Raw genomic sequence first — 27,492 nt, forward strand, 5'->3', positions numbered from 1 at the left:
TTCTGATGAATATAATATATTTGCTAATTTAATAATTAAAATTCTAATGCTTTTTTTTCTTCTGATGAGTTTCGACTTGCATAAAGGTAAACATATATTTAATGATCACGAAAATCATCATTAAAGCGATTACTACAACTGAAAGTAGATCTAGATACATTTTCTTGTACCAGCTGACGTGCAGCGCTGCAGAGCGCAAGTGTGGAGCGCCATTTGTTTTTATCACGTGCTCGATCCAATGCACGAGCTCTTTGCCTGGAGGGACAATGTGATCGTTGAATTGGATTGAGAGCTCTTTAGCCCTTTGTTGGTAACTGAAATATTAAAAGGAGAAGATTTTCAACATATTTATCAATTATTTACTTTGATTGGTGATGATGCTATGACGAATTAGTTGTTCGATACAGGGACGTCTTTAATCTCAAAAATTTGGGCACGTGGTGGCTGACACTTTTTTTTCTCAACTCCCTTTACTCGCCATTTCAAAATAATATTATTAAATTGTTTTTATCATATGCCCCGCACCGCCACTTTAAGACATCATCAACGACCCGGAGTAACCTTAGTTTGCGCAATTGTTAGTGTCATAAGTCAAAGGTCACGATAAAACCGGATTTCTTGTTGATCGTTTCACTTGTAAACCGTAATTATTTTTTTTATTGTTATTACACATAAACACTATACATGCTACACCGAAGCCGAGATGGCCCAGTGGTTAATTTGTGTTTATAATTCATCTCGTACTCGTCGGCGAAGGAAAACATCACGAGGAAAACAGCACGTGTCTAATTTAAACGAAGTTCTGTCACATGTGAATTCGGCAATCCACATTGGGGTAGCGTGGTGGCATATGCGCCTAGCCTTATCCTCAAAGGGAACGGAGGCCTTGGTCCAGCAGTAGGAAATTTACAGGCTGTTAGGTACTATTATATATGCAAAGCCGGTGTTGTCGTTATAGCAAACATTCGTTTTCTTAAATAGACAAACATTCATTTTATCCAAATTTCTTTAAAATGATATCTCAATTGTACTCGGCAGTATAGGAGAACCACCACCGCATTAGAAGGAATTTGACTGAACTCGAAGACAGCGCGACTCTTAAAAACTGCGAAGATTGGGAAAATTATAATCGTAACGTCACTAGTAAAAGTGTAGTGTATTGTAGTTTTGACAATAGCCCATACTATTCGTAATAACTGCCTTTAAATGTCCCCCTTCTAAGTGTAAGGCTCCTCTTAAGATGTCTTGGAGTTTAGTCAACTTCCTTCTAATGCGGTGGTTTCCTCACCATATTCTCCATAACCGCCGAGCACGAGATTAATTATTAACAAAATATATTAAGCATATCAAAAATTGGTTCTGCTAGACATGAACCTGATTTCTTGGAAATTACTAGATGATCTAGCTAGATCCAGATCTATTGGCAGACGTATCTTTAGTTATAAAATATATTTTTATTTCTATTTTTATATTAAGACTATAGAAAACATACCTCGGATTCTCCAGAATTTCCTTAATGGCCTCTTTCAGAGGTTGAATGACATTTTCGTCAAAGTCTATTCGTTTTGCAAAACCTTTAGCAACTGCTCTGTTGACATTCAGATATTGATCAGCGAAGAACGGTATTCCTATAATTGGTTTTCCAGCTCGCAATGTCTCGAGGAGTGAAAGCAAACCTCCATGGGTTATGAAGAGCACGCATTTTGGATGAGCTGAAAATATAGATTTAACAGTTAACAAACCTCCGTTTATCATCATTGTTGCTTTCATTAAAAAACTCTATTACAAAACACGGTACATGGAGCGCACGTAATATTCAAGTGAAGTAATAAAATCGAATACAAATTAAAAGCGACAAGTCTTTTTGTTAATACTTTAATAAAATTAAATGACAGCACCTTGATCATCCATACGATCCATATCTTGTTTAATAATTTGAGATTCATACGCTTATATTCAGGGATATATATACAAATAATAAATATATAAGTATATTTGCTATTTCAGTGAAATTCTTAAAAAAATACCAGTTTTGTTTACCCAATAGGCTTTGTTGAGGTACCCAGGGAGATATATGGACATTTTTCGGTAAGTCTGTTATTGTCTTTTCCAATTTCCAAATCACGGTTTCTTTAAATTCACTGAACATATCAAGAAGCTCCCTTTTCAATTTATCTGGTATATTGCTGCTCTTAAGATTACTGCCCATGCTGAAGTATATTACGCCATGTGGAGCATTATCGACGATTTCTTTCAAGTGCTATAAATAGTTAAACATAAATTAACATTGCTATTTATTATTTTTAGATATTTGAGCAAAACACAGGTGTAATGGAAGGTCTACCGGTGTACTGTCTAAGGAAAAAAGGAAATACAGGCTTCCCTGTCACAAGGAGTCAGCTCTAGATTCGGTGACGCAAGATACCATAGATTGCCATGCTAAGATTGCTTTTCGCACAGCTGCAGTCGTAATTACGCTGCAGTCAGAAAATCGGCTGATAGGCGTCTTCGATACCCAATTCCCGGAACAAGCAAATCAGGGCATTTATTGAAACTCATTATTATTGTGGGACTTAACATGTGCTACAGAGTTGGAGGAAGCGGAGAAAGTGATCAAACATATTTCTCAACAGTCTAAAGGTAGTCCCTACAGATGTCAGATCGTGTTTTAAATGCTAAATAGCAGGGACATAACACGGTACTACGCTGCACTGATGTACTGAATAGCCTAACCTGCGCTGTGCAGCTGTGAATACTAAACTTTCCCTGAAATCTCAAACTATGCACTTATTTCTTCTAGAATAGTGTCATACCTTAGGCAGGGGCTCAATCTCCTCTTTGAAGTGATAACCACCAATATGCTTGTAGTTTTGTGGTAGAGCTATACCGTCTCCTGCAACAATATTTGAGTTCCCAAGCATAAGTGACGCGTTATATTTCACTTCATCAAACTCGGGCAGTTCTCGCCCTTTTTTTGCAACAATAGGTCCGTATAATTGTTTAAATAATTCGTTTTCATTGTTGGAGTTCGCCCTAAAAACAAAAGTTAGGTAATGTTATAAAGACCACCCTCATTTGTACTATATTGATTTTTTATTATTACTTTTTTAAAAAAAAAGAATGGTATTCTATTCTAATAAAACTGAAAATGTATGTTAAAATAATTAAATTTTGCAAATCAATATGAGAGTTCATGTCAATAGTCTTAATTTAAAGGTGAACCTCCATTTCCGCAGCTACCTATGATATAAACTAAAATCTTCCCTTAAACGTGCTGCATCTACTATACCAGAGTGTAGTGGTATAGTTCGATGTACATTGCTTTAGTAGTTTATTCACGCACGTAAAACCGTTTGTTTTCCTCCTGAACTCTTCCTAGGCGTGTCGGATTTTTCGCTCCATCGGGTTATGGTAATGAGGAAGTACAAAATTCATCTGTGTTTGCGTCTGTATTGCAGGACTGTTGGTAGTCTGACTATCGATAGTTGACCTCGAAAACTATTCAGGATATCGATAGTAGTATCTATAGTATCGCCGTTGTCAACAGTATTGCTCACGAGAGCTATCGATACTATCGACACTATCGATAGTATTGACACGTGACAATACTATCCCCTTAACTATAGATAGACTAACAACTGTCTATCGATAGTAGACTATCGATACGCAATACTAGTTTGCGTACACAATTGTGCGCTGTAATATGTCCTAAATCAGCTAGCCTTCCTTGAGATTTACCACCTTGATCGAAATCGGTCAGAACGATATCAATTTCATCGACAAATTAATATAGAGAGGTATAAAGTGGTAAATAGTCCATATAATGCCTTACCATTTGTAGTACCGCACTCTAGCCAAACTCCACAATTGATAAACTCTGTCTAGGAACGAAAAGGAGTAATCCTTGGACATATGGTGTACAGTGTACGCTGGATTTAAGTGTTCATCTATCAGGGACAGTACGAAGGTACTAGGATCCATGGAGGAAGACCAGATGAGAGGGCAGTTGAAAACTGTAGCGAAGCTGAAATTAAGATATTAGAAAAAGTAAATCTCTTTTCTTCCTAAATTTAATCAGTTTTGAGTCTAAATTCTCCATCGCAAGACATCATAAGCAAGTTTCCATTTCCATTTTTTGGCTGTGAGAATTGTTCCCTTCAATTATAATAAAAATTAAAAATAAATAATATTTTTAACCCACGCAATACAACACCTCAAATAATCTCATTAATTTTGTTTTAAGAGAACCTTGGACATGCCCCTAAATCTTACTAAGATATGATAATGTATATTCAGAAGATTTTAGTAACTTTTAATATACAATACCCAGAACCAAGTTCACTGTACAGCCATTCAACTACAACAGCATCGAATTTCTCATTTTGATCATGCAAAAATCTTTGCAAGGCTTCTATTTTCAATGTACATTCCCAAAAGTTTTCCATGATCGGTATTATTACGTTTTGGTCTTGCAAATTTATTTCTTTATCCATAATAACCTTTATGTCGAAGGTGCCTGAAAAAAAAGATTGTTCCATTCGTTTTAAAGGAATTTCAGCTTCATGTTTGGAAATAGTTCGAATCATAGTCTATAATATAACATAGCTCTTCAATTATGCTGTAAGCTAACGGGTGCATGAGTACGTCGGTATTCCAATAAAAATGTTTATAAATATATGTACATAACTGTCAAAAGTGTAATTGAGTGCTATTCGAATAACTGTACATTATGTATGACCAATTATAATCGTAGAAAGACTGAAATAAATAAACAACTATGACTTCTGATAGACATCAAATCAATATCGGGATCAACACTTTCATAGTGTTTGTGAAAAAAATACGTTTTGAAGTTGTTATCAGATTATTGGAACTACGCGCCTCTTTCCAAAGAGTAACCTACATGATTGAATAACAAATATAAATAGGTTAACGATTGCATTTACGATATTAGTAAGATTGTTGAGTTTCGGCTTGAAGATCATCTTTCGAAAAGCGCGTATATTTACACATACATACATGTGTCAAATCGTCATAGATTTAGTAGTTGGCAATGCAATGAAGGTAAGAAGAAAAGTAACTGCGCCATCGGGAGAAGATTACCGATTATCATCAACTGGCCTATTTGTTAGGTGACCACGTTATCGTTTCTTTGTTATAGGATTTCTTTCGACGTATGCCGCCGAGCACAAGTGACTTTCGGTTCAAGATTTAATAAATTATATCATTACGTTTGATGCTTACTTCATTATTATAAAATAGTAATCAAAAATATTACCCATGTTTAAGCATTTAGTATTCTCTGAAACATCTATATATCGAAGATTCTTCGGTGGATTCTTCTCCGGAAATGGGGTCACGTAGGTAACCTGAAAAAAATAAAACACCTTATAGTTTAAAGACGACAACTGCCGAGAAGGTCCTCTGCTGGTTAGGTAAATCTTGACCGAAGATTGCTGGTTTAAATCCAGACAAGTACTGACAATCTCAACTTTCATGAGCTTAATTTGTGTTTATAATTATTCGTGATGGAAAAAATCTTGAGAAAATCTCAGACTATATAATATTTTTTCATATTACAATAGCGACTATAAAAAAAAATTTGGTATCTTAAAAGAATTAGGTAATGAATCAATTTGTGATTCTTCTTCAGTTCAATTTATTTGTTATATAAATGACCATGATTAATAAATACTTATGCAAAAAACGTAATCAAAATGTTTATTCGAAAATATAGACTACATTGGTTACAGAGAAGATCACAAACGGTCACAGTCAGTTAAGCTTGATTCATCTTATCACAAAACCATCAGGAAAACATTGACCCATAAAATATCGGTACGGGTAGTTAGATAACCTATTACTTCAGAGTGTTTATACTCATATCAGAGTGTGTAGGTATATATCACGTACATAATAATGTAAGGTCTTATTTTTTAATCAAGGTCCTTCTCGCACGTTTCACTCCACACACTTGACGATGAATGAGAGCCAGACGGAAATAATCGTAATACCGGCTGTACAAACTCGTCGTGAACCTCTTACTGAGAACCTCTTTGTGCAAACCCGTCTGGGTAGGTACCACCCACTCATCCGATATTCTAACGCCAAAAGTACTCAGTATTGTTGTGATCCGGTCTGAAGGGTGAGTGAGCCAGTGTAACTGCACACGGGATGTAACATCTTGGTTCCCAAGGTTGGTGGCGCATTGGTGATGTAAGGAATGGTTAATATTTCTTACAACGTCATTGTCTATGTGCGGTGGTGACCACTTACCATCAGGTGGCCCATTTGCACGTCCGCCTACCTATATCATAAAAAAAATGTTTTTGAAGCCACCAAGCACACCGTCTACACGCTTGATGTATCATTTGAGCTAAAGAGACTAGCGAACTAGAGCTCCATGTACATAGATACTCGCTCAAGGACTGTCTGTAATGTCTCGGCAAGTGTGACTACGACCGTCATAATATTTTTGCTATATATTGGTCAAACACGTGTAGCTTACAAGCGTCTGTTTACAAAGATTGAATTTACCCACGGATAAGTTTATAATTAAATATTTATAAATAAATTAAATTTTTCAAGTAACAATTTTAATAATAATTAATAATAAAATGTATATTTATATAATTATGTTATTAATAATTATACAATGTATTTTAATTACGTAAATTAAAATTATATTTATGGCAAAATGATAATTGTAATTTGATAACAATTACAATTAGTATCTCACGTTTTTCATTTACTTTTTTATACATATAATAGCGAAACAGATTTTGTTCTAACTCCATATCCCGAGACACGTATTACTTTTATTTATGAAGGCAGTGTTGGTAGAATACCTGCAAGGATGGACACAGGAATATTATATTCCTTGCAGTCGTCCATCCCATTTTAAGCTATGTGATACATGCGATTTATTTTTTGAGCCTAACTCAAAATACGTAATAACTAGCAACCCGCCCCGGCTTCGCACGGGTGCAATGCTGCCCCTAAATATACTACAGAATGTCTTACAACGTTCACAGTTTTTCAGTCGTTAGACAATACAAACCGCTGTCACTGCGTTTTAAATCTGTAATATATTCGTAAATATTCATTTAAATTACATGCTGTAAAGGGCCATATTGATCTATTTTAAAATATGGACAATGCATTTAAGGTACTTAATTGGATAGGGATTAATGCTGTATTGCTTAAAATTGCTAAAAAATCGAAAATAAGCAATTATTTTTCGTAATAAGGATAAAAAATAGCTATTGGTTATCCCTAAGAAATATACATATACCATCGTGAACTTTTTTGAAGACCTTTTTATGGTGTACAACCCTGTAGTACATTATTTTGATCTATCTCGTAGGGTTTAGCCAGCATTTGCAATGTAAGCGCGTAAAAAATGTGTTTATTTACGACATCACTTTAGAAACCTCTAAAATAATCAGTTTTTCGCTACTATATTGTGCATGTATTATACATATAAACCTTCCTCTTCAATAAATCTATCTATTAAAAAAAAACCGCATCAAAATCCGTTGTGTAATTTCAAAGATCTAAGTATACATTGGGCCAGACAACGATAAGCGAGTTTGATTTATGCTATGAATAACCCACTCAAAAATATAAAATTAAAATAGTGTAACTACAGCAGTAAGCGGTGTAAAGTGTTATTTCAAAACGGTAGATCAGCACTAATCAAGTCTATAATACCAATATTGATTTTAAGGTTCAACGAGAACGTGAATAGCGCCTGGTAGGTTCTGAGAACCAACCCGAAACTCAACGAGCGTGAAGTGTCACAACGTTAAATGCGACATTTATTAAAATAATTAGAAAATGTATACGATACTCGTATCAAAATGGCGTAAATCGAAACGAAGATACGTGACAATATAATCTCATTTTAATTTTTTTACATAAAAAAATGTATTTTCTACAATAGTAACCAATATATATTCTTTGTTGACAAACATAACTTTATTAAGTACGAAACTTCTGTCGTATTCTTGTTTTTATTATAATTAATCTGATGAAACATAAAGACAGTGAGTCTATTAATAAAACATATCAATTTTATCAGTAAAAAACAATGCGTTTGGTCTGTCAAGATTGTCTTGTATTTAAAAATAAATTATTGTTTTTGTGTATATTTTTTGCATTCAAGTTATGTATTTTTAAATTTGCAGATGCGTGGAGTTATTTATTATATCAACGTCTTAATGACGTCACAGATTACGTGGATGTATCGGATAGTCATGAAATAATTTTAACTGTATATATAGGTGCATGTTTTATTTTAAATTCTAAATCCAACATATCGTTATATAACAATTTTACATTACATTAACAGCCTGTAAATTTCCCACTGCTGGGTTAGGCCTCCTCTCCCTTCGAGGAGAAGGTTTAGAGCATATGCTACCACGCTGCCCCAATGCGGGCTGGTGGATACACGTGTGAAAGTATTTAGTTGAAATTAGACAAATGCAGGTTTCCTCACTATGTTATCCTTCACCGCCGAGAATGAGACGAATTGTAAATATAAATTAATCACAGGTGCTTGCCTTGGTTTGAACCCGCAGTCATCGGTTAAAATGCACGCGTTCTAACCACTGGGCTATCTCTGCTCTTATCATCATTATGATGATTTTTAAAGAACTGTATACCGTAACGCTTCCTCATGAATTAATATTGATAGCCGTATGTATATTGATTTAGCGGTTTATAAGTTTTTTGCGATTAAACAAACACACAGAAAGGCGGCGGAGGACTTTATTTTCTCATTATAACACTAAATAAATCCGTAAATTATATTTAATTAGGATTGAACAATTGTGACGTCACTAAAAACTCGATAACGATAAACGATATTACACTACGGTCTTGTCTTGTATACTAGTGGGCAGAATGCGAAACTTCTTTTTTATTCAACAGATTTTTACAAATTTCGAAACGGTCATAGATTTTGATTTAATTTTATTTCATTACAAACTGACGGCGTCTTGTCGCACATTTTTTTTTTTAATTATTTATTTCAACACAGCTATAGCGCCGGTCTCTATCCGGCCAGTTACTTTTCTCCGCTCTCTAAAATAAATACTTTGTTAAATCGTAACAATTTAGTAAATTGCAATCCTGAATCCTCTTTAATTTTCTGCATATCTACGGCTGAAGCTCTTCGAAATAAGATTATATATAATCTTTTATGTACATCTATCGTCTTACGCTATTAATATATAACATGTTTATAAATTTTATAACATTAATTATATTTTTAACAAGCACTTAACATCGTAATAACTAGAAGCACTTAAATTCATAATAGCTTATAAAAACATCCGGATTTTTTTTTGCAAATTGTATATTTTTCAAGGATTTTAGTCCAGGTCGTAATTATGTGATATTTATACCAAACATGTTTGAAATCAGTGATTGTACACTATACACGTGATGTTGTTGTTTACTGGACGATTTCGGTTACTCCCTCAAGGGAGACGTGCCAACTACGTCGGACCTATGACATTGAACAAGGATTCAGGCGCACCAACAGTTTGCTAGCTTATTTTATTTCCGAGTTTATTCACTTCTAATTTCAGGTGTTTAAACATAAAATGACGCAATATTGACTATAATAATAATAATAAAACTTATGTGATACACTTGTCCAAATCACCGTAAGTCGGTTGTTAACATATTTATTTAGTGATTTCACATAAAGTAAAGACTAGTTAATGTCTTATTTCCGAGCAGAAGCCTCCTTTAGTCTGTCCTTTTTAGGAGAACCTTCGAAATTTGAAATTGATTTGCGCAAATGGGAATTTTTCATGTATATTTTTTTTTAATTTAAATTGTAAAAGGCTGATGGCTAAACCAAACAAATAAATAAACTATAAGATTTTATATTTAGATTGAAAAACGAAATTGTTCTTCGCATCTTACTTGGTCGAATGAGACAGCATAATTACAGACTTAACTTATTATTAGTTTAAATTGTTAACGTAATACAATCGTGGTGATCACGTGACCACGTACCGTAAAATAATATACGCAATTAACAAGATTCATTTACTATATTTAAGAAACGATTATTTTAATTCCTAAAGTGGCTGTGTATGTGGCGTAATACAGGAGCTATAATTGACTAGTAAGGAAGTATTACTGAGTCGGTTACGAGTAACGAGTTTAGTACAGGAGAGAGTATTAATACAAGAAATAAGAATAAACTTGTAACCCCTACTTTCCGTTTGCATACGGTACAGAGAACGTTTTTGGGCAATGGTATACGGATATATAAGAAGATACCGGGAAATGTAACCAATTTACCATTTACGAAATTTAAAAAGTTTAATAAGACTAAATTAATAAATAAGTCTTATTATTCATTAAATGAGTACTTCTTAGAAAAAAAACGCCTGGATTTAGGCTCGGATTCCATCACAGGTCACTAATTTATGTAAAAAAAACAGTATTGTAAATCTGTTTATCTGGAAAGAGCAACTATGCGAGTTGCCGTTTCTTCTCGCTGGAGGCTGCTTTCCGAAACGGTGGTAGTTTGTTAATATCGAAGATTCAAAAACGCCTCGTTGTGAAGTTTACTTGAATAAAATTCATTTGATTTGAGTAGTAGGGTATAGTTTTGAAAATGATCCATCGTTAATTACAAATATAAAAGGGGTATCGCGGGATCGCTTGCCTTTGCCCCCTTTTCCCGGCGATACTTATGGGGAAAGGTACGAATAGCGCCGACGTCATTACCCTGGTCTTCTAAAGCGAACGAGTCAGCGGAGGCACTCTCCTCACATAAAAAATTATTCGGTTTTTCTATAGAAAAAATCTCAGTAGCAGCCTAAAGTTGTAAGTCGGAATTGTGTTGATTCCCGTGCCTCGATTAGCACGTAAAGCCGTTGGTCCTTTATTAGCATTAGCAGCCTGTAAATTTTCCCACTGCTGGGCTAAAGGCCTCCTCTCCCTTTGAGGAGAAGGTTTGGAGCATATTCCACCACGCTGCTCCAATACGGGTTGGCGGAATACACATGTGGCAGAATTTCGTTGAAATTAGACACATGGAGGTTTCCTCACGATGTTTTCCTTCACCGCCGAGCACGAGATCAATTATAAACACAAATTAAGCACATGAAAATTCAGTGGTACCTGCCTGGGTTTGAACCCGAAATCATCGGTTAAGATGCACGCGTTCTAACCACTGGGCCATCTCGGCTCGGCCGTTGGTCCTGCGCCTGCGATTTTAACTGATAACTATTTTAGTGGAAACACAAATTTAACTAACGTAAAATATTTAACTATAAAGGTTCTATATTTTTATTCAAGTGATTGTCGTTTGACAGGACAGTTTTAAGTTCATTGAAAGGATTATCATCTGTCTTTTTTTTCTTTCAAAAATCTTTAAAAACCTGAAAACAATTCTATTTCGCTTGATGAATTCAATTAAAAAAATATTCTTGAAATATTGAACTAACCTAAAACTAATGTCCTGCTTCACACAGCAAAAAGAACAGGCTTAAGGAGATAAAGTTGCAGATTCTTGACTTTTCTCATAAACATTCCTCTTGAATTCAAAATCAAAATATACTTTATTCAAGTAGGCTTTTACGAATCTTTTGAATCGTCATTTAACAAACTATTGAAAGTAAAGCTACCACCGGTACGGGATGTAGATTCTACCGAGAAGAACCGGCAAGAAACTCAGTAGTTACACTTTTTCAATATCTAAAAATACATGGTTATTTTTATTACTAACAGTATTTAAAACGGGATATTTACCATGTTTTTTTCACGAGACTCGTGAACAAGACATTCGTAGATAATGTCGAAATATCGAGCTCCACCAAATAAAAATAAAAAACATGGGAAATATCCCGTTTTAAATACTGTTAGTACTAAAAATACAGTCATGTTAGTTAAATACTATTATATATGTATGTTATGTCTCCTGCCTGGAAGTCAACAAGCATTACTCTGTTCTGATGAAAACGGCATTCAAATCCGTTGCCTAGTATTAAAGATCTAAGAGTACAGACGGCGGGAAAGCTACTGGTATGGGGGTTCCTATCCAGACAAGCTAGCACAAAACCAGTGTAAAAATGGCTCCTATTAGTTAATTTAATTATTAAATTCTAATTCGTATTTGATTGGTCGTAATTCTGACTATGAACAGTTGCTAATTGGTAAAAATTAAATTGACCTTCCCATCTTCGTCGCAGAAAAAATTCTAAAAGGCTTCCAGCTTTACTCTCTCGTATACCTAAGCATATATTATTAATTCCAAATCTTTAAATTACATAAAAATAAAATAAATTCAGTATACTCAAAATTTTCAATGACAGATACAAAAAAATCGGAATTTTAATAGAGGTCACCTAAAAGCGGTTCCTTAATATGACGCTTGTATTTGTTTGTGAGTAAGCATATCAATAATGATAATTAATTATTATTTTCAGCGATCCGTTCCTCTTGTTTATCTCAGATCAAACAACTCATTTGATGTGACAATGTCATGATCATCTGAATGTTATGTCATCATAATATAGGCATCATGTGGTTATATAAAACTTTGTATGTGTGTGTTAAGTGTGTTTTAGTGTGTGTTAATTTTTTTTTCTTTATTACACTTACAAAAGCGCTTTTCTGCTCTTTTCAATGTTATTCAACGCACACTTTATTTTTAGATGCCACGGGAAGTCCAACGCCAAGGCCGTGGCTAGCTTCTAAGAGTCCAAATACATTTTTTCGTTATTATGGTTATATTTGACGACCTCCGTGGTCGAGTAGTGTGTACACCGGTTATCATGGGTACGCCACTCCGAAGTCCCGAGTTCGATTCCCGGCCGAATCGATGTAGAAAAAGTTCATTAGTTTTCTATGTTGTCTTGGGTCTGGGTATTTGTGGTACCGTCGTGACTTCTGATTTTCCATAACACGAGTGCTTTAACGGATCAAAGTAATGTATGTGATGTTGTCCAATATTTATTTATTTATTATTTTATTTTTTATGTATGTTAAACAATGTTGAACAATTTTTGAGCGAAACTTCTCTGTTCTAATTTGCAACTTTCAAAATGAGGTATGTTTAACGTTTTATTATTGCATTCTTATTTTAAAAAGTTTTTCCTAATTTCAAGACATGCGTACCATATATATGTATGTATATAGTTAATTCAACTGAGCAAGGAGCTCAAGTTGAATTTGAATCTCAGAAACGGTTCCGACTTCTAGGAATATAACTTTATTACTTTGATTATTTATATGTTGGGTAGACAATGAATGTGTCGTATTGGTGACCAACAGTTGGCAGTTGGGTTGGTTATGAAGTAAGTTCGTTTGTTTTAGTTCATACATTCTATCTACACGTATAATATACTAAACTTTTTTTATTTGTACTTAAAATGAAATGAATTAAAAAAAATCATATTTATTTTTTAAAAAATCTTTTTTTTATAATATCCGTTGTACACTATGTAATTCTGTATTTTCACTTTTTTTTTTTTAATTTTCTTTTATTTTTGCCGAGAGGGTGCACAGATAATTTCGAAAATATTTTTACATTTAATAATATTAAATTAAGTTGTCAACTGACAATCGGCTAAATAAAAACGGTTAATTACAAAGCCTTTAAGTGATTTATTTTAATTTAAATTTAAACAAAGTAATTCAATATAAATAAAAAATAATGCACGAAAATATGTTTATTGAAATAGACTTACATTATATTTAAAACAGTACCTACAGATAATGCTATACGATGTGACAACTGTATAGTATATTTATAAGGACTTTTACATATAAGTTAAAAATATAAGAATTTATAACATATTTAGAAAATCAAGTCGGCCAAGCGTGAAATAAATTTCAAAACTCCAGTAAAAAAAAAATCAAACAATTTTTAAACCTACCTCATGTCCAGCTTTTAAGAGATGTCTGACATAACCCTCTCCGAGGATGCTGTGACTCTTGCCCGGCAAAGTAAACACTAGAAGGACTTTGTATCCATAACAAAAATTAACTAAATATATCGTTGATATTAAATATTTTAGTATCATTATTGCTTGTTCTTTAAATACGATACCGTGACTGACTGATCGAGAATACACAGAGCGATAAGTTGAATGTGGGGCTTACTAAGTCAAAGTGTGATCGTGTATGTGTACGTACATATTGACGTTAAAATGACGTGCGTTAAAATTGCAAAAGGAGACTATATCATTGTATGACAAGGCTGAATATTCAATGTCTTCGTTTGTTGAATTTTGTTAAATAAGAGAAGAGAGGAGTGGTTCTCAATTCGCTCGTATTCCCATAGATCTCAGATCTCTGCCATTTATTAAATTTTTAATTGATTATGACTTTTTTTTATTGTAAAATATATGACTGTATTGTGTAATTTAATATGGAGAAGATCAGGGCTGTCTGGGCCCATTCAGGGGCCCAGGGCATACGACGATACTGGATACTAGAAATGAATGCTAGCATTGCCTTTTTAAATATATTTATATTGTCCATTTTTATGAATGAATGAAAAATATGAGTGCAAAAATATATTATAAGGTTAGCACTTAAATTACAACCAAAAACGTCAGAGCTATTATTAAAGTGTTATATTTTCCGAAAATTACTATAATTAATCTTTAACCTAAACTATGAGTGCGCGAGGCCCCACCGCGAGGGCCAGGGCCGACCCACGTCCCCTACGCCTTACGCCACCTCTGTATACAGTATTAAATAAATGTATTATTTTCTTTCTTATGTTCTAGTTTATGCGATAAAGATTGTGTGTATAGAATTTTTGTAATGGCTATATGAGGGCTGGATTATAAAGATGGCCAACTGTCTAGAGGTCCCATATCGAAATTCAAGCTTGTCACCCCAATAGTCTTAATTTAAAGCGTGCTAAACTGCGAATCACAGCTTATACGGAGTTATTGGTAATTCGACGTATTTCCGTTAGGAGGTGATAGGGGTGATTATTTGCGATAATTTTAACCCCCATGTGCATGATGCAAAAGTGAACCATTTTTGAGTTATCACGTTTTTTAGATTTTTTCAAAATACGTCATAAATGCAACTTCAAAAATTTATCTAAAAAAAAGGTATCAATAAAAATTTATGTTTTTTTTCTTCTGATCTATAATAAACACTGGTTATTTGTCAATATTAAAACAATAATTATCGGTACCTATGACCTCCTAACGGGAATACGTCGCATTACCAATAACCCTGTATAATTATATTATACACTAAAACCATCGAAATACGTTGCATCTTAAATTTTATATATAAAGTGGTTTTGTAGTTATCTTTCTATTAGGGCTTGGATCTATTTGGAATAGCTATATTAGAGTTCCTGTTTTCGCGTTAAACGTTACCAGAATAACTTATCGGTAATGCCCGCGGCAAATTAATCGGTTACGCCCAAGAGCAAGGTCAACGACATCAAACTCTTAAGTAACAGACGTAACGTTTAAATGTAACCAAATGAAAAATAAATGTAATAATAATTATTTATTTATATATTAAAAAAAGACTTGTACTACACACATGTTGTAGCAGTGTCGTGAAGGTCGAAACGCAACATTTGCTTCTCTGTCTGCCTCTCATTCGCCAAATGTATATATTTATATGAATATTAATATTGAGATATAGCTGGGGCCCGCGACTCCATTCGCGTGACTTTTTTTTACGAGGAGGAAATGCATTTACGCATGCCATCCGGTCGGGGGACCGGGACGAGTATGTGGGATTCACCAGGGCTTATTGCCCCGCACCGGGGCCGAATACGCCGTCCTTCCCACTTAAAATTCCTCGAGTTTCCACCACGCCGCCTAATGATGAGGCTACGGGCACGCCCGTGGCTTACAACCGCAGCCCTACCAGGGCGCCTAGGACCGCCTTCCTCTTCTGCCTCTGTATCGCAGTGAGATGAACTCCCCCGAGTCTTCCACTGGAGGCCGGGCGTCAAGGGCTGACGCCCTGCGGTGGTTAACATGACTGGCTCCGCCGCTGACCCCCGGGGTAAACCACACCTCCGAGGCTCATAGCGAGCGTCACCGACGCGACGCTCACCCCTTCTTGCCGATGAGACCGCTCACACAGTCCGTGGGTGGTACCTACCTAGACGGGCTTGCACAAAGCCCTATCACTAAGTATAGTGCGTCTGGGAACCTGGAACCTACCCATTCCATTCTCTAACATCAAACAGTAATACTATTATTGTGTTGTTTTTGATAGAACTGGTTGGCGATAGACGTGCACGTGGTATCTGTTAATTTTTAATAAAATACCTTAAAATATATTATTTAATGTTCATGTGTACGTTGTTTAAGTGGCATGACATTGCCAGTCGTATAAATTACACAAAATTACGGCAGCAGAGATAATGGGCATATGTTTAAGTCTATTTCAATGGTAGGAGGAGTTGAGAAAAATAAACAACTTTGACCGTGAATTGACGTGAGGTAGTGAGAACATTGTTCGAGGTCTAAAATAATCTATAGTATTAATTATGGATTATTATAAAGATGCTGTTCTTAACTTGAAAGAATTAAAAGTGGTTGTATTATAAGTAGTCAAGAGAAATAGTGTTGTATTATAATAACAATAACATCTCAAGCAATTTACTTAAATAGTATTACAAACTAAAAAATCTCCCCCACTGAGATCGTTCACGTGCGAGACTAGTAACGATTGATATTCGTGATTAAGAATATCTTTAAGACGAGCCACTGTTATTATAGGCATAAGGGACATAACTTTTTCGATCCAATAGTGGGAGATTTATTTCAAGTGGTTACATATATATATATATATATTATGGTATAGGTACGTGGACATGTGAATGGGCCATCTAATGCTTAGAGTACCATTGCCTATAGACTCCGATTACACAACTAGACTTGATATTTAGTATTAGATTAGAAAGGATTGGGAATAATTCTAACTCATACGAAATTGGGACATGAGCTAGTCTATTTATTGAATTGAACGAAATGTAAAATAATGTACCTATTCATAGGTAGCCCGCATGGAAAAACCAAAGGTCACGTACCAAATTCGAGCAAAAACTGTAGTTTTTTAGTGCTGCTGGATTTAAAATTTCGCATAGCGAAACATTTATATATTAAAATAATTATTATTTACTTGGTGGTAGGGCTTTGTGCAAGCCCCTCTGGGTAGGTACCACCCACTCATCAGATATTCTACCGCCAAATAACAATACTCTGTATTATTGTGTTCCGGTTAGAAGGGTGAGGGAGCCAGTGTAATCACAGGCACAAGGGACATAGCATCTTGGTTCCCAAGGTTAGTGGCGCATAGGTGATGTAAGGAATGGTTAATATTTCTTACAGCGCCTTTGTCTATGGGCGGTGGTGACCAATTACCATAAGGTGGCCCATATGCTCGTCCGCCAACAAATGCCAGCGAGTAAGTTAAGTTACAGGCACGAGGAACATCTTTGGCGCCAAAGTTAGTGGCGCATTATTGTGATGCCTATTTTTTATATATAAAAAGAATAGTCATCTCTTAACCAAATTATGCCTTTGTTTCGTTTACAGTTGAATCACTTACATGTAAGTCTAAGAAATTATATTCCAGTTGCCAAGCGACCTCTACTGAGATCCTTGTATGTAATGAAAAATAGCACTTATAAATTAACAAGAAATTGTTCTAGGGAAATATTTTTAGTAGAAACATTTTACTTAATGGTAGTGATCACATTTTAGTCCTGTTTTGAAAAAAAGATTTAATTTTACTAAGTCGTAGGGCTTCGTGCAAGCCCAGATACCCAGAAGGTATGTACCATTCATCATAAATTTTACCACCAAGTAGGATTGCTGTGACCTTGTTTGAAAGATGAGAGCCAATGTTAGCACAGCCAAGATTGGTGGCGCATTGGCGATGTTGGGAGTAGGCATTGGTGACCACTTACCATTAGGTGGCCCATTTTGCCACCCGCCTACATACGATATTATAATTAATAAATTTGAAAGTATAAGGGAGTCGGACCTACAAAAGTTCTCTGTTTTGACTATTAAAACATTGCGTAATATTTTAATCTGGTTTATAATTATTGTTTAAGATATTCACGTCTCGTCAACCCGTTACTGCCGTCGCTGTCGACTTTAATATTATCTGACGGCGTGCCATAAATTATAAATAAGCAGATGTACGTGAATATACATCTATTATCAATTCGTTGAATCTAAAACTTGTTTAACAGGTAGGTTTTTTTGAGCCCAAATGGCCCAGTGGTTATAACGAGTGGCCCAGTGGTTATAACGAGTGGCCCAGTAGTTATAACGAGTGCATCTTAATTGTGACTGTGTTATTAATTTGCACTTATCATTCAACCCGTGCTCAGTGGTAAAGGAAAATATCGCGAGAAATAGAGAGTATATCTAAATTCAAATTTTGCCAGAAGTGAATTTACCAACTCACATTTTAAGCAGTGAGAAATAAGCTATTAACGTTTTCATCAAAGGAGGCCTAAAGCCAATTGCATTTGCATCCTCTTACTGTAGTTTTTTTTTAAAAAATTAATAGAGGGAATACATTTTTTTAAATAAAAGTTGATGGCTATTAATGAAAAACGATATTATTTTTAGAATTAATTAATTAAACATATATCATAAATATTTGCGTTTATGAACTGTTTTATTTAACTATCTTAGTTTTTCTTCTCTTTCTTCGCCTTGGAGGCTCTTCTACATCTTTTACAAACAAAACGCCTTGTTGCTAAAACTAACAAGTATAATACTAACATAGACACAACTAACAAATCTAAGTATATTTTTTTATAAAAAGGTATTGATAAAGCTGGTGATCTTAAATGTGGAGCTCCACGTGTTTTAACAACGTATTCTATCCAGAATATAAGTTCATCTCCAGGCTTTTGTTGGCGACTGTGAAAGATGTGAGATAGTTCCTTTGCCTTTGTTCTGTATCTGGAAAGTAAGAGAAAAATTAAAAACTAATATAATTGATCGGTTTGTACAAAAATAAATTTAGTAAGGAAATACCGATTTCAAAGTCCTTTAAACGCCTTACCAAATTTAATAGCAATTAATTAATACTACTAAGTTTTGCTATTAGAGTTTAATCCATTATTTCCATCCATTATTTCATACGATTATTAGTTTAGTATTTGTATTTTCAATTTGAAACAATACAAGCCAATAGATCACCTGATCGTAAGTGGTTACCACCGCTCATATGCATAGCCGCTGTAAGAACTATTAACGTGCCCTTGCATTGCCAATGTGCCATTCAGAACCAAGATGGTATGTCCCTTGTGCCTGTAGTCACAATGGTTCAGTTACCCTTCAAATTGGAACATAACAATACTAAGTATTACTACTTGGTGGTAGAATGTGAGTAGTGGTGGTACCTACCAAGACAGTCTTGCAATTAATTAAATATTAACAATAATAATTAATTACTTACGAAGTATTCTCTAACATTTCCTTTATAGCTATTTGCAAATTTATCGCCATATCTTCAGCTAAATTGACCAAAATACCAAAACCCTTCTTGGCAACAGATCCCATATTCACGTGTTGGTCTCCCGCCACTGGGATGCCAATAACTGGCACACCGAAATGGACAGCTTCAGTTGTAGACAATTGTCCTCCATGAGTTATAAAAAACTTGAGGTTTGGATGAGCTGAAATAAAAAAATAAAATAAAGTAAAAGCTTGTAAGTGCATTTGCGTTTATTAATATTAATATTTATGATTTAATTGTCAAATCAATATAAGAAAATAAGTCTCAATACGTACCAAGAATGCTTTGTTGGGGCGCCCATTTTAATAAATGGACGTTTGTTGGAACATTGTCTAAATCTCCTTCGAACTTCCAGATCACGGTTTGTTTTAGTGTACCGAACATTGTAAGCAGAGATTTTTTCATATAGTCTGACATATCCATGCTTTTCAGATTACTGCCCATGCTGAAGTATATTACTCCGTGTTTCGCTTCATCCATGATACTTTGGATTTCCTTTAATTGTAATGTGGACAAAATTTTTGTTAAACTAGGCCTATTACTAATAAGGCATATTCCTCAATACAAGCATAGACATAAATAAATAAATATTGGACAACATCACATACAATACTCTGATCCCAATGTAAGTAGCTAAAGCACTTGTGTTATGGAAAATCAGAAGTAACGACGGTACCACAAACACCCAGACCCAAGACAACATAGAAAACTAATGAACTTTATCTACATCGACTCGACCGGGAATCGAACCCGGAAATAAATTTATTGCTATACTCTGTAATAAAAGTGGGGAAAAGAGTATTTACTGAGATTCTTGCCGATTCTTCTCGGTAGAAGTTTAGCTTTCCAGTTCGGAAAGTACATAATTTATGTGGTGGTTTATCTTTGTAACATGATGTTGACATTCAGAAATCCTTTTATGTGACTAATTGATTAAATAATATTTTGATTTGATTTTGCAGTGAAAATCCAGTCACTGGCAGGGTAGTTAGTTATGGACAATTGCTCACCTTTGGTAAAGGTTTAACCTTCGTGTCAATATGATATCCAGCTATATATTTAGCACTTTGTGGCAGTCTAAACGGTGTTCCAATGGATGGATGTGAATTGAGGAGCAACATGGAACCATTGTATACAGCTTCATCATAGGAGGGAATGGTCACACCCCTCTCAGCCGCTATTTTGTTGAACACATTATTGTAAATGGTCTTTTCGAATGGCGTTATTAGGACACTGGAATTTGGAAAGGTATTTTTTTTAATTGAAGATGATTACTACATGCTTATACTTAAGCTATTAACTACTCAGATTTACGATTTTCTACTGGCTGTGTTTGATGAGAGTGTAGAGCCGAGATGGCCCAGTGGTTAGAACGCGTGCATCTTAACCGATGATTTCGGGTTCAAACGGAGGCAGGCACCACTGAATTTTCATGTGCTTAATTTGTGTTTATAATTCATCTCGTGCTCGGCGGTGAAGGAAAACATCGTGAGGAAACCTGCATGTGTCTAATTTCAACGAAATTCTGCCACATGTGTATTCCACCAACCCGCATTGGAGCAGCGTGGTGGAATATGCTCCAAACCTTCTCCTCAAAGGGAGAGGAGGCTTTTAGCCTAGCAATGAGAAAATTTACAGGCTGCTAATGCTAATGTGATCCTAAACCAACTCTTTACGTTAGCTTAATAAAAGTAAAACAAACTTCACAAATTCCAAATTTCCCCGAAACATCAACGAGGAAAAATGATATTACGACGATACTTAATTGAGTTTTACTTTAACGCTTTAAGAAATGAGATTATCAAATTAATATCGGACTTACCCAATAGTTAACAATTTCTTTACAACTTTGTACAATTCTCCGATTCTTTCCCAGAAGCTAAGAGGCGGTGTGCTGGTAGAGAATAGGTCCACGGTGAACGATGGGTTTGGAATTTCATCGATCAGCTTTAGAACTTGCCAATGAGCTTCTGTTGAGCCAAACCATATCAAAGGGCATTTAAATAACGGAGCTATCCTATAAAAAATAATAAAGGCATAGTAATTAATTAATTACAGGTTTGTATGCTTTTTGATATAGCAAATATTTTTAAGATGATTAAGTTTATAGAGGGATATTACGAATTTGGGGTGCATAGCTGTTCATTCTTTTATTCAACTGTCTTCACAAAATTAACTTATAGTCTGTTCATATTTGTAGATGAATTATTTATATTCCTTATTCAATACAGTATATGGTACAAATATTCTTACCCAGCAATTTCGTCAGCGAAGAACCACTCCAGAATAACAGCGTCGAACTTCTCCTTTGGATCACTGAGAAACTTCACCAAAGCGGGGTCATCTAATATCTGTTTATGTATTTCGTGTGTAAAGTATATAAAGAAAAGTGAATCTCCAAAATTTCCTTTACCAACGAGATTCTTTAATTTAAACCTTTCAACTGAAAACAATAATACGGAATGAAGTTTATGTAGATGGTTTGACAAGTTTTGATACTTTTAATTTATATTTGATATTATGATCATAATTGGATCATTTATCCGTTCGCCTATATATTAAATAAAATAAAATCTTCTGTTATATTGATTTGTTATATAATTATCGTATAAAAAAAAAAATCACCAAAATTGATTCGAAATCTGTCAGCAGTCGAAGCAGTTAAATGAAAAAAAATAAAAAAGGACTGCATTAATTGTTAACACCATTCTTATTGAAACCTGCTCAGGCACTTACTTTCTGTTTTGGCCTTAATCGAAGCCTTACACTTTAAGTAAGTACTTTTTTATAGTTAATTAAATATTAAAATCTTATTTCGTTAAATAAAATAACTGGTTCTGACAAAGGTTGTGTGAAGTTTTGTTTTAATTTTACAATTATAGTATTCCAATAACTTTTTATTTACATGAATAGCAAGAAGTCGAATTTCGTTTTATGTCTGTGCGTGCAAAATGTGTAGATGCGAAGACACTGATATTTAAGAATTCGTCAATTCGTCAACGTTCATTTTAAAAAAATACTATCCTAACATGAATGTATCTCTAACAGTCTAACATTATATTTTTGTGGTATACAAATATTCTTAATATTATTCAGTTAAAAAAATATTTTTATGTAAAACTTGCTGTCGCATCGGCTTCGCTCGCGTTCAAAGGGTATAAGATACTTTTAAAATGAATTAATAACTTACACTTTTCAGCTTCCGCTTTCATTTTTACGCCCAGAGACTGTAAGTTGATTTCTGTTAGGTTCGGTTCTGATTTGTCACGAGGAAATGAAGTTACGTGGACTACCTGAAACAGATTTGACACCATTAGCAGCAAATATATCCGTGAGTACTTCAATAAACTATTCCCAGTAGATAAACATACAATAATTCTGGTCTTAGATCATATAAAATTGTAGATTAATTACTAAACAAATCCTTAAGAAATAACTGGTAAATAAGGTGTTGATATCCTTAATATGTTTGGCGATCATGTCTTATAGACTGATTTCGTTCAATAGTTTCTCAATGGAGATAAAAGAATTGCACAGGAATTCTCAAGAGTAATCAGGTGCACTATTCTCTATTCCGAATCAAGGGGAGTGAGTCCAGGAAAACTAAGTGGAAAATTTACGACCTGACGAATTTAGTGATTGAGAATGTATTTAGTTTATTTTTTTTAAGAGATAGATAGACGGATGGGCATATGGGCTGCGGGATTTTAAATGTTAACCTCCCATAGACAGGCTTTGCAAGAAATAACCATTCCTTACATTCCAATATGCCATCGACTTTGGAATATTTTACGTCCCTTGTGCTATAGTTACACTGGCTCACACATGTGCGGCCTAAAAATTTTTCAATGCTGGGCCTCCTCTGCCTTTAGAGAAGGTTAGGAGCATATTCCACCACGGCTGCTCCAATGCGGGTTGATGAATTCACACTTGGCAGAATTTCGATGAAATTAGACACATGCAGGTTTCCTCACGATGTTTTCCGTCACCGCCGAGCAAGAAATGAATTATAAACTCAAATTAAGCATTTTTATTTCGTTTGAAAATCACTTAAAATCTTAATATACCATAAATTTGTCCTTGGTTTACGGAGACGTACCTCATGGCCAGCTTCCAGCAGTCTACTGACCATGCCCTGTCCCAGGATGCTATGGCTTTTTGAATAAAGTGGGAAGAACACTAACAGCCTTAGTGCTTCACTCGAAGACACCATTAATATGAGGATGACATTGAGAATCATCTTTCGCGATGCCATCTGTAAACATATATATGTACATATATTATAAATAATAAAGTTCATAAAGATTTCAGTATTGGTGTCAAAAACAGGTTGCAAATTATATATATATTTTTAATAAGATTATTTAAGTAGGGTAATGTTTGTTTCTTTAAAATGTTTAATTACAATATATTTTTTTTAATTGTGGAAGAACTAATGCTTGGGTCTTGAATCCCATAGACGGCCACTGATTAAAAATGAACACAAATACTATAGAAAACATTAATATATCTATCATTAATAATCATATATTGTATGTTAAAACATCATTTATATAATAATATAAATTTTAATAAAATAGATAACTTTTTACGAAATATTTAACGAATTTTTAAGAGACCTTCTATGGTCTTAGAATTGACGATACTAATCCGAACCTGGATTGAGACGAATCTGATTATAAATGAAGATAAATTAATTAGGAACGGTTTTTAGTGCACAATATATCAGAGTTATAAGTGAATCGAATGGTATATGTAAATCTAGGGTCTGTTTATCCGCACTCCTTCTGCTGTTAGAATAAGTATGAGTATGCATATATTAAAATTAATATACATCATTCGTAATATGTAGTGAATAGATAATATATCATTGGTGAAGTTCATCACGTAGTTTTCAAGTGATGTTTGTTATAATCAACAACACTGAGTACGTATATCTATTACAATGCTTGTCTATTGAAGTGTTTACTGTACTTTATTAAGGTGTGTTGGACATTCATTATTTTTAATATATTTGTGTGACATTTTAAAGAAACAAAGAATATATCCTTTGATTATTTCGTGTGTATTTAGATGGTCAAAGTCATTAATAAATCAGTCTTATTACTCAATAAATAACTAAATAGATGATAATCAGCTGGTGTTCTTTGGTTTTAATGTAGGTTAAAAAACTAATAATTTTCAATGAAGTTTCAATAATAGTTTTCAATGAACATACTTATGTAAGCTAGTGGCAAACAGTAACTACAGAATTTCTTGCCGGTTAATGTTGTCTTAGATTTTCGCGATTATTACACATTGAAATAAAACTAGTTTTTAACGGATTTAATCGCGTATATTAATTATTTTTAACATCCCGACGTTTCGAGCACTTTGCAGTGTTCGTGGTCACGGGCAGACTGCACGACCACTGCAGTTTTATTTCTTGCCGGTTCTCGGAAGAATCTACATTCCGAACCAGTGTTTTATATTTAATTCAATACTGAACATACCGTTACCGGGATGACGTTTAAAACGTGTTTTTATGAGTCACCTCGAATAAAGAATATTTTGATTTCGATTTTATACTTTTCAATAAAAAAAGTGTTATATTTACATTTTGGTATTTATTTCAACTGTAAGACGCAGAGAAAAAACGAGTTTTTGTGTGTGAGTGAAAGAAAAAAAAGTTAAAAACTCGGCTCGACTACATACGTGTAAAGTCGCGTCTATATACCATCGCTGTAGACCCATATAACAAAAAATATATCTGTCTATGATATATCAAATTCTCAATTTTTTCTCTATTATAATATGGATAAATCTCTTCATATAATAAAATTGGAGTGTCTGTTTGTAATATTAAAATAACCGCGTTTTACTAAATGCATATGTATGTATGTATACACGGTTCATATACCTAAATAAATTTTTTTACAATTTTTGTCTGTCTGTCTGTTTATTTCGGCTAATCTCTGGAACGGCTGGACCGATTTTGACGGGACTTTCACTGGCAGATAGCTGATGATTTTTGATTGATATAATAAAGTCACGCTTTTTTATTAAATTCAAACGCGCACGAAGTCGCGGGCACAGCTAGTTATAACTATAAACCTTCCTCTTAAATCTAAAGTTTATTGATGACAACCGCATTGATGTCCGTACAGACGGGCGGAGAGCGACCTTGTTTGTTTGTACATATATAATACGTATCTTAAATCACAATCACTAACTTAATGTATATAATGTGTGATGTAATATTATTTACAAACGCTTTAAGTTATCTTTATTGTTTTAACTCTGTTATCGCTTCGTATTGGTCGTATGTATTTACTTATTAATTATATGTTTATGATATAACATATTATGTCCTTTGTACAAGTAATATTCATATAAAAATACCTAAATAAATTTTACATTTGGCATAAAACTAACTTAACTTTAAATCTCATTTTCTAGACAAAAACAAGGCACAAGAAAACTTCGCGATCATGACCGACTTTGAACCCGAAATAAACCTGAATGGTAAATGTCAGAAATATTAACCATTCATTACGTCTCCAATACACCATCAACTTTAGGAGATATGATGTCAGGTCCCTTGTGACTGAAGTTACTTACTACTTAACTAAGCTTACTTACGATATTTATTGTTTATTGATGTTTCGCTGTAGAATATCTGATGAGTTTAGTTTCTAGCCTAACCCCACCTAATTGACTTAAAGAATGATCGTCAACATCTTTGAAACAAAATCAAACCAATTAAAAATTAATGATTGAAACTAACAAACAAAATAGTTCCATTTAAATTTCACAAATCACGAGAAAGCACTTTTGGATATACATTTATAGTACGCATTGTATATTTATTTTAGTTACTTTTTTAAATACAGTAAAAACCGTTTATGCCGACACCGTTTAGAACAACATATCGGTTATAATGACCAAAATCAAAGGTCCCGGCTGATGCTATATAACTGTCTTATAAAAAATATTGCTTTTTACGACATTTAAACGACCACATTTGGCCAATGTTTTCGAAAAAATATATCTGTAGAACAACCAGCTGATCCGTATTGTAAGCAATTTGAATAGGCACAGTGTAATTAATGGTCAATGGCTATTATCGTAAAAGTCGTAAAAGTAAACACGTGTCGAGAGGCACAAATTAAAGGTTTAGGGTCTTTTGTAATTCTTAGAAACAAAACACACGCATTTGTACACAAGACGCACCAAAACACAGTGTTGAGTTAATTGTGAAACTGTCAACATGTCGGGAGCAAAAGAAAGCAGATTAATATCGAAGAAAAGTCGCGTATTATTTCAAAGTTAGAGAGCGATATTAATTTTAATAAACGTTTTGATTGAAATAAACGAAATATAATTTAATTTCATACATTAATATATTTTCCTATTAATACCTATAACCTACACATTAAATAATACCACTTCATTAAAAAATAAGCATCACCGGTTGTTACGACTATCGGTTTTTACGACTCAATATGAGTAGTCCCTTCAACGTCGTTATAACAGATTTTGACTATATCTCTAAACATCATCACTGTAAGTACATGTATTTATAATGTATATTAATCTATCAATATTAAAATAAAAAAAAAAATTACAAGAAATTATTTCATATAGAAACATTAACAGTTACCGTATCCGTTCAATATTGCTCAGTATACAAATTTTAATGTCCCAATTCACAGCATTTTACGCAAAAAACACTCGACGAGTCGTCGCGCACGCGCACACTGAACTTACCTTATGAACAAAACTTTGAGTCTCGATACACAATTATCAGGGTTATCAATCATTAAAAATATTACCAGTTCAATAAAAAAAAAAACGTTTTTTTTTTTGTTTAATATAATACTAGAGGTCGCCAACGGCTTCGATCGCTTTTTAGTGGTTGGTCATTAAGTGATTGGTATAAAAAAGCCTTCCTTAAAGTTCAAATTTGCTTTACGCCAGATAGACACTGTTGTTTGT

General features: G+C 34.0%; 2 protein-coding genes across 2 annotated transcripts; both read right to left on the bottom strand.

The window, feature by feature from the left end:
- On the bottom strand, positions 1–14,140 carry LOC125071238 (UDP-glucosyltransferase 2-like). The gene is made up of 8 exons (XM_047681356.1): positions 13,911–14,140; positions 5,279–5,369; positions 4,327–4,516; positions 3,833–4,024; positions 2,814–3,033; positions 2,041–2,260; positions 1,493–1,712; positions 1–314 (listed from the first exon to the last, which is right to left on the bottom strand). The coding sequence occupies exons 1-8, from the start codon at positions 14,055–14,057 to the stop codon at positions 44–46; spliced, it is 1,551 nt and encodes a 516-aa protein (XP_047537312.1). The 5' UTR covers positions 14,058–14,140; the 3' UTR covers positions 1–43.
- A 4,482-nt stretch (positions 14,141–18,622) lies between these two features.
- On the bottom strand, positions 18,623–27,260 carry LOC125071236 (UDP-glucosyltransferase 2-like). The gene is made up of 9 exons (XM_047681354.1): positions 27,158–27,260; positions 23,615–23,770; positions 22,706–22,808; positions 21,769–21,958; positions 21,338–21,532; positions 20,526–20,748; positions 19,791–20,010; positions 19,456–19,675; positions 18,623–18,956 (listed from the first exon to the last, which is right to left on the bottom strand). The coding sequence occupies exons 2-9, from the start codon at positions 23,768–23,770 to the stop codon at positions 18,680–18,682; spliced, it is 1,584 nt and encodes a 527-aa protein (XP_047537310.1). The 5' UTR covers positions 27,158–27,260; the 3' UTR covers positions 18,623–18,679.
- Between the last annotated feature and the right edge of the window lie 232 nt (positions 27,261–27,492).

Source organism: Vanessa atalanta, chromosome 19 (assembly GCF_905147765.1).
Source record: "Vanessa atalanta chromosome 19, ilVanAtal1.2, whole genome shotgun sequence".
NCBI lineage: Eukaryota > Metazoa > Arthropoda > Insecta > Lepidoptera > Nymphalidae > Vanessa > Vanessa atalanta.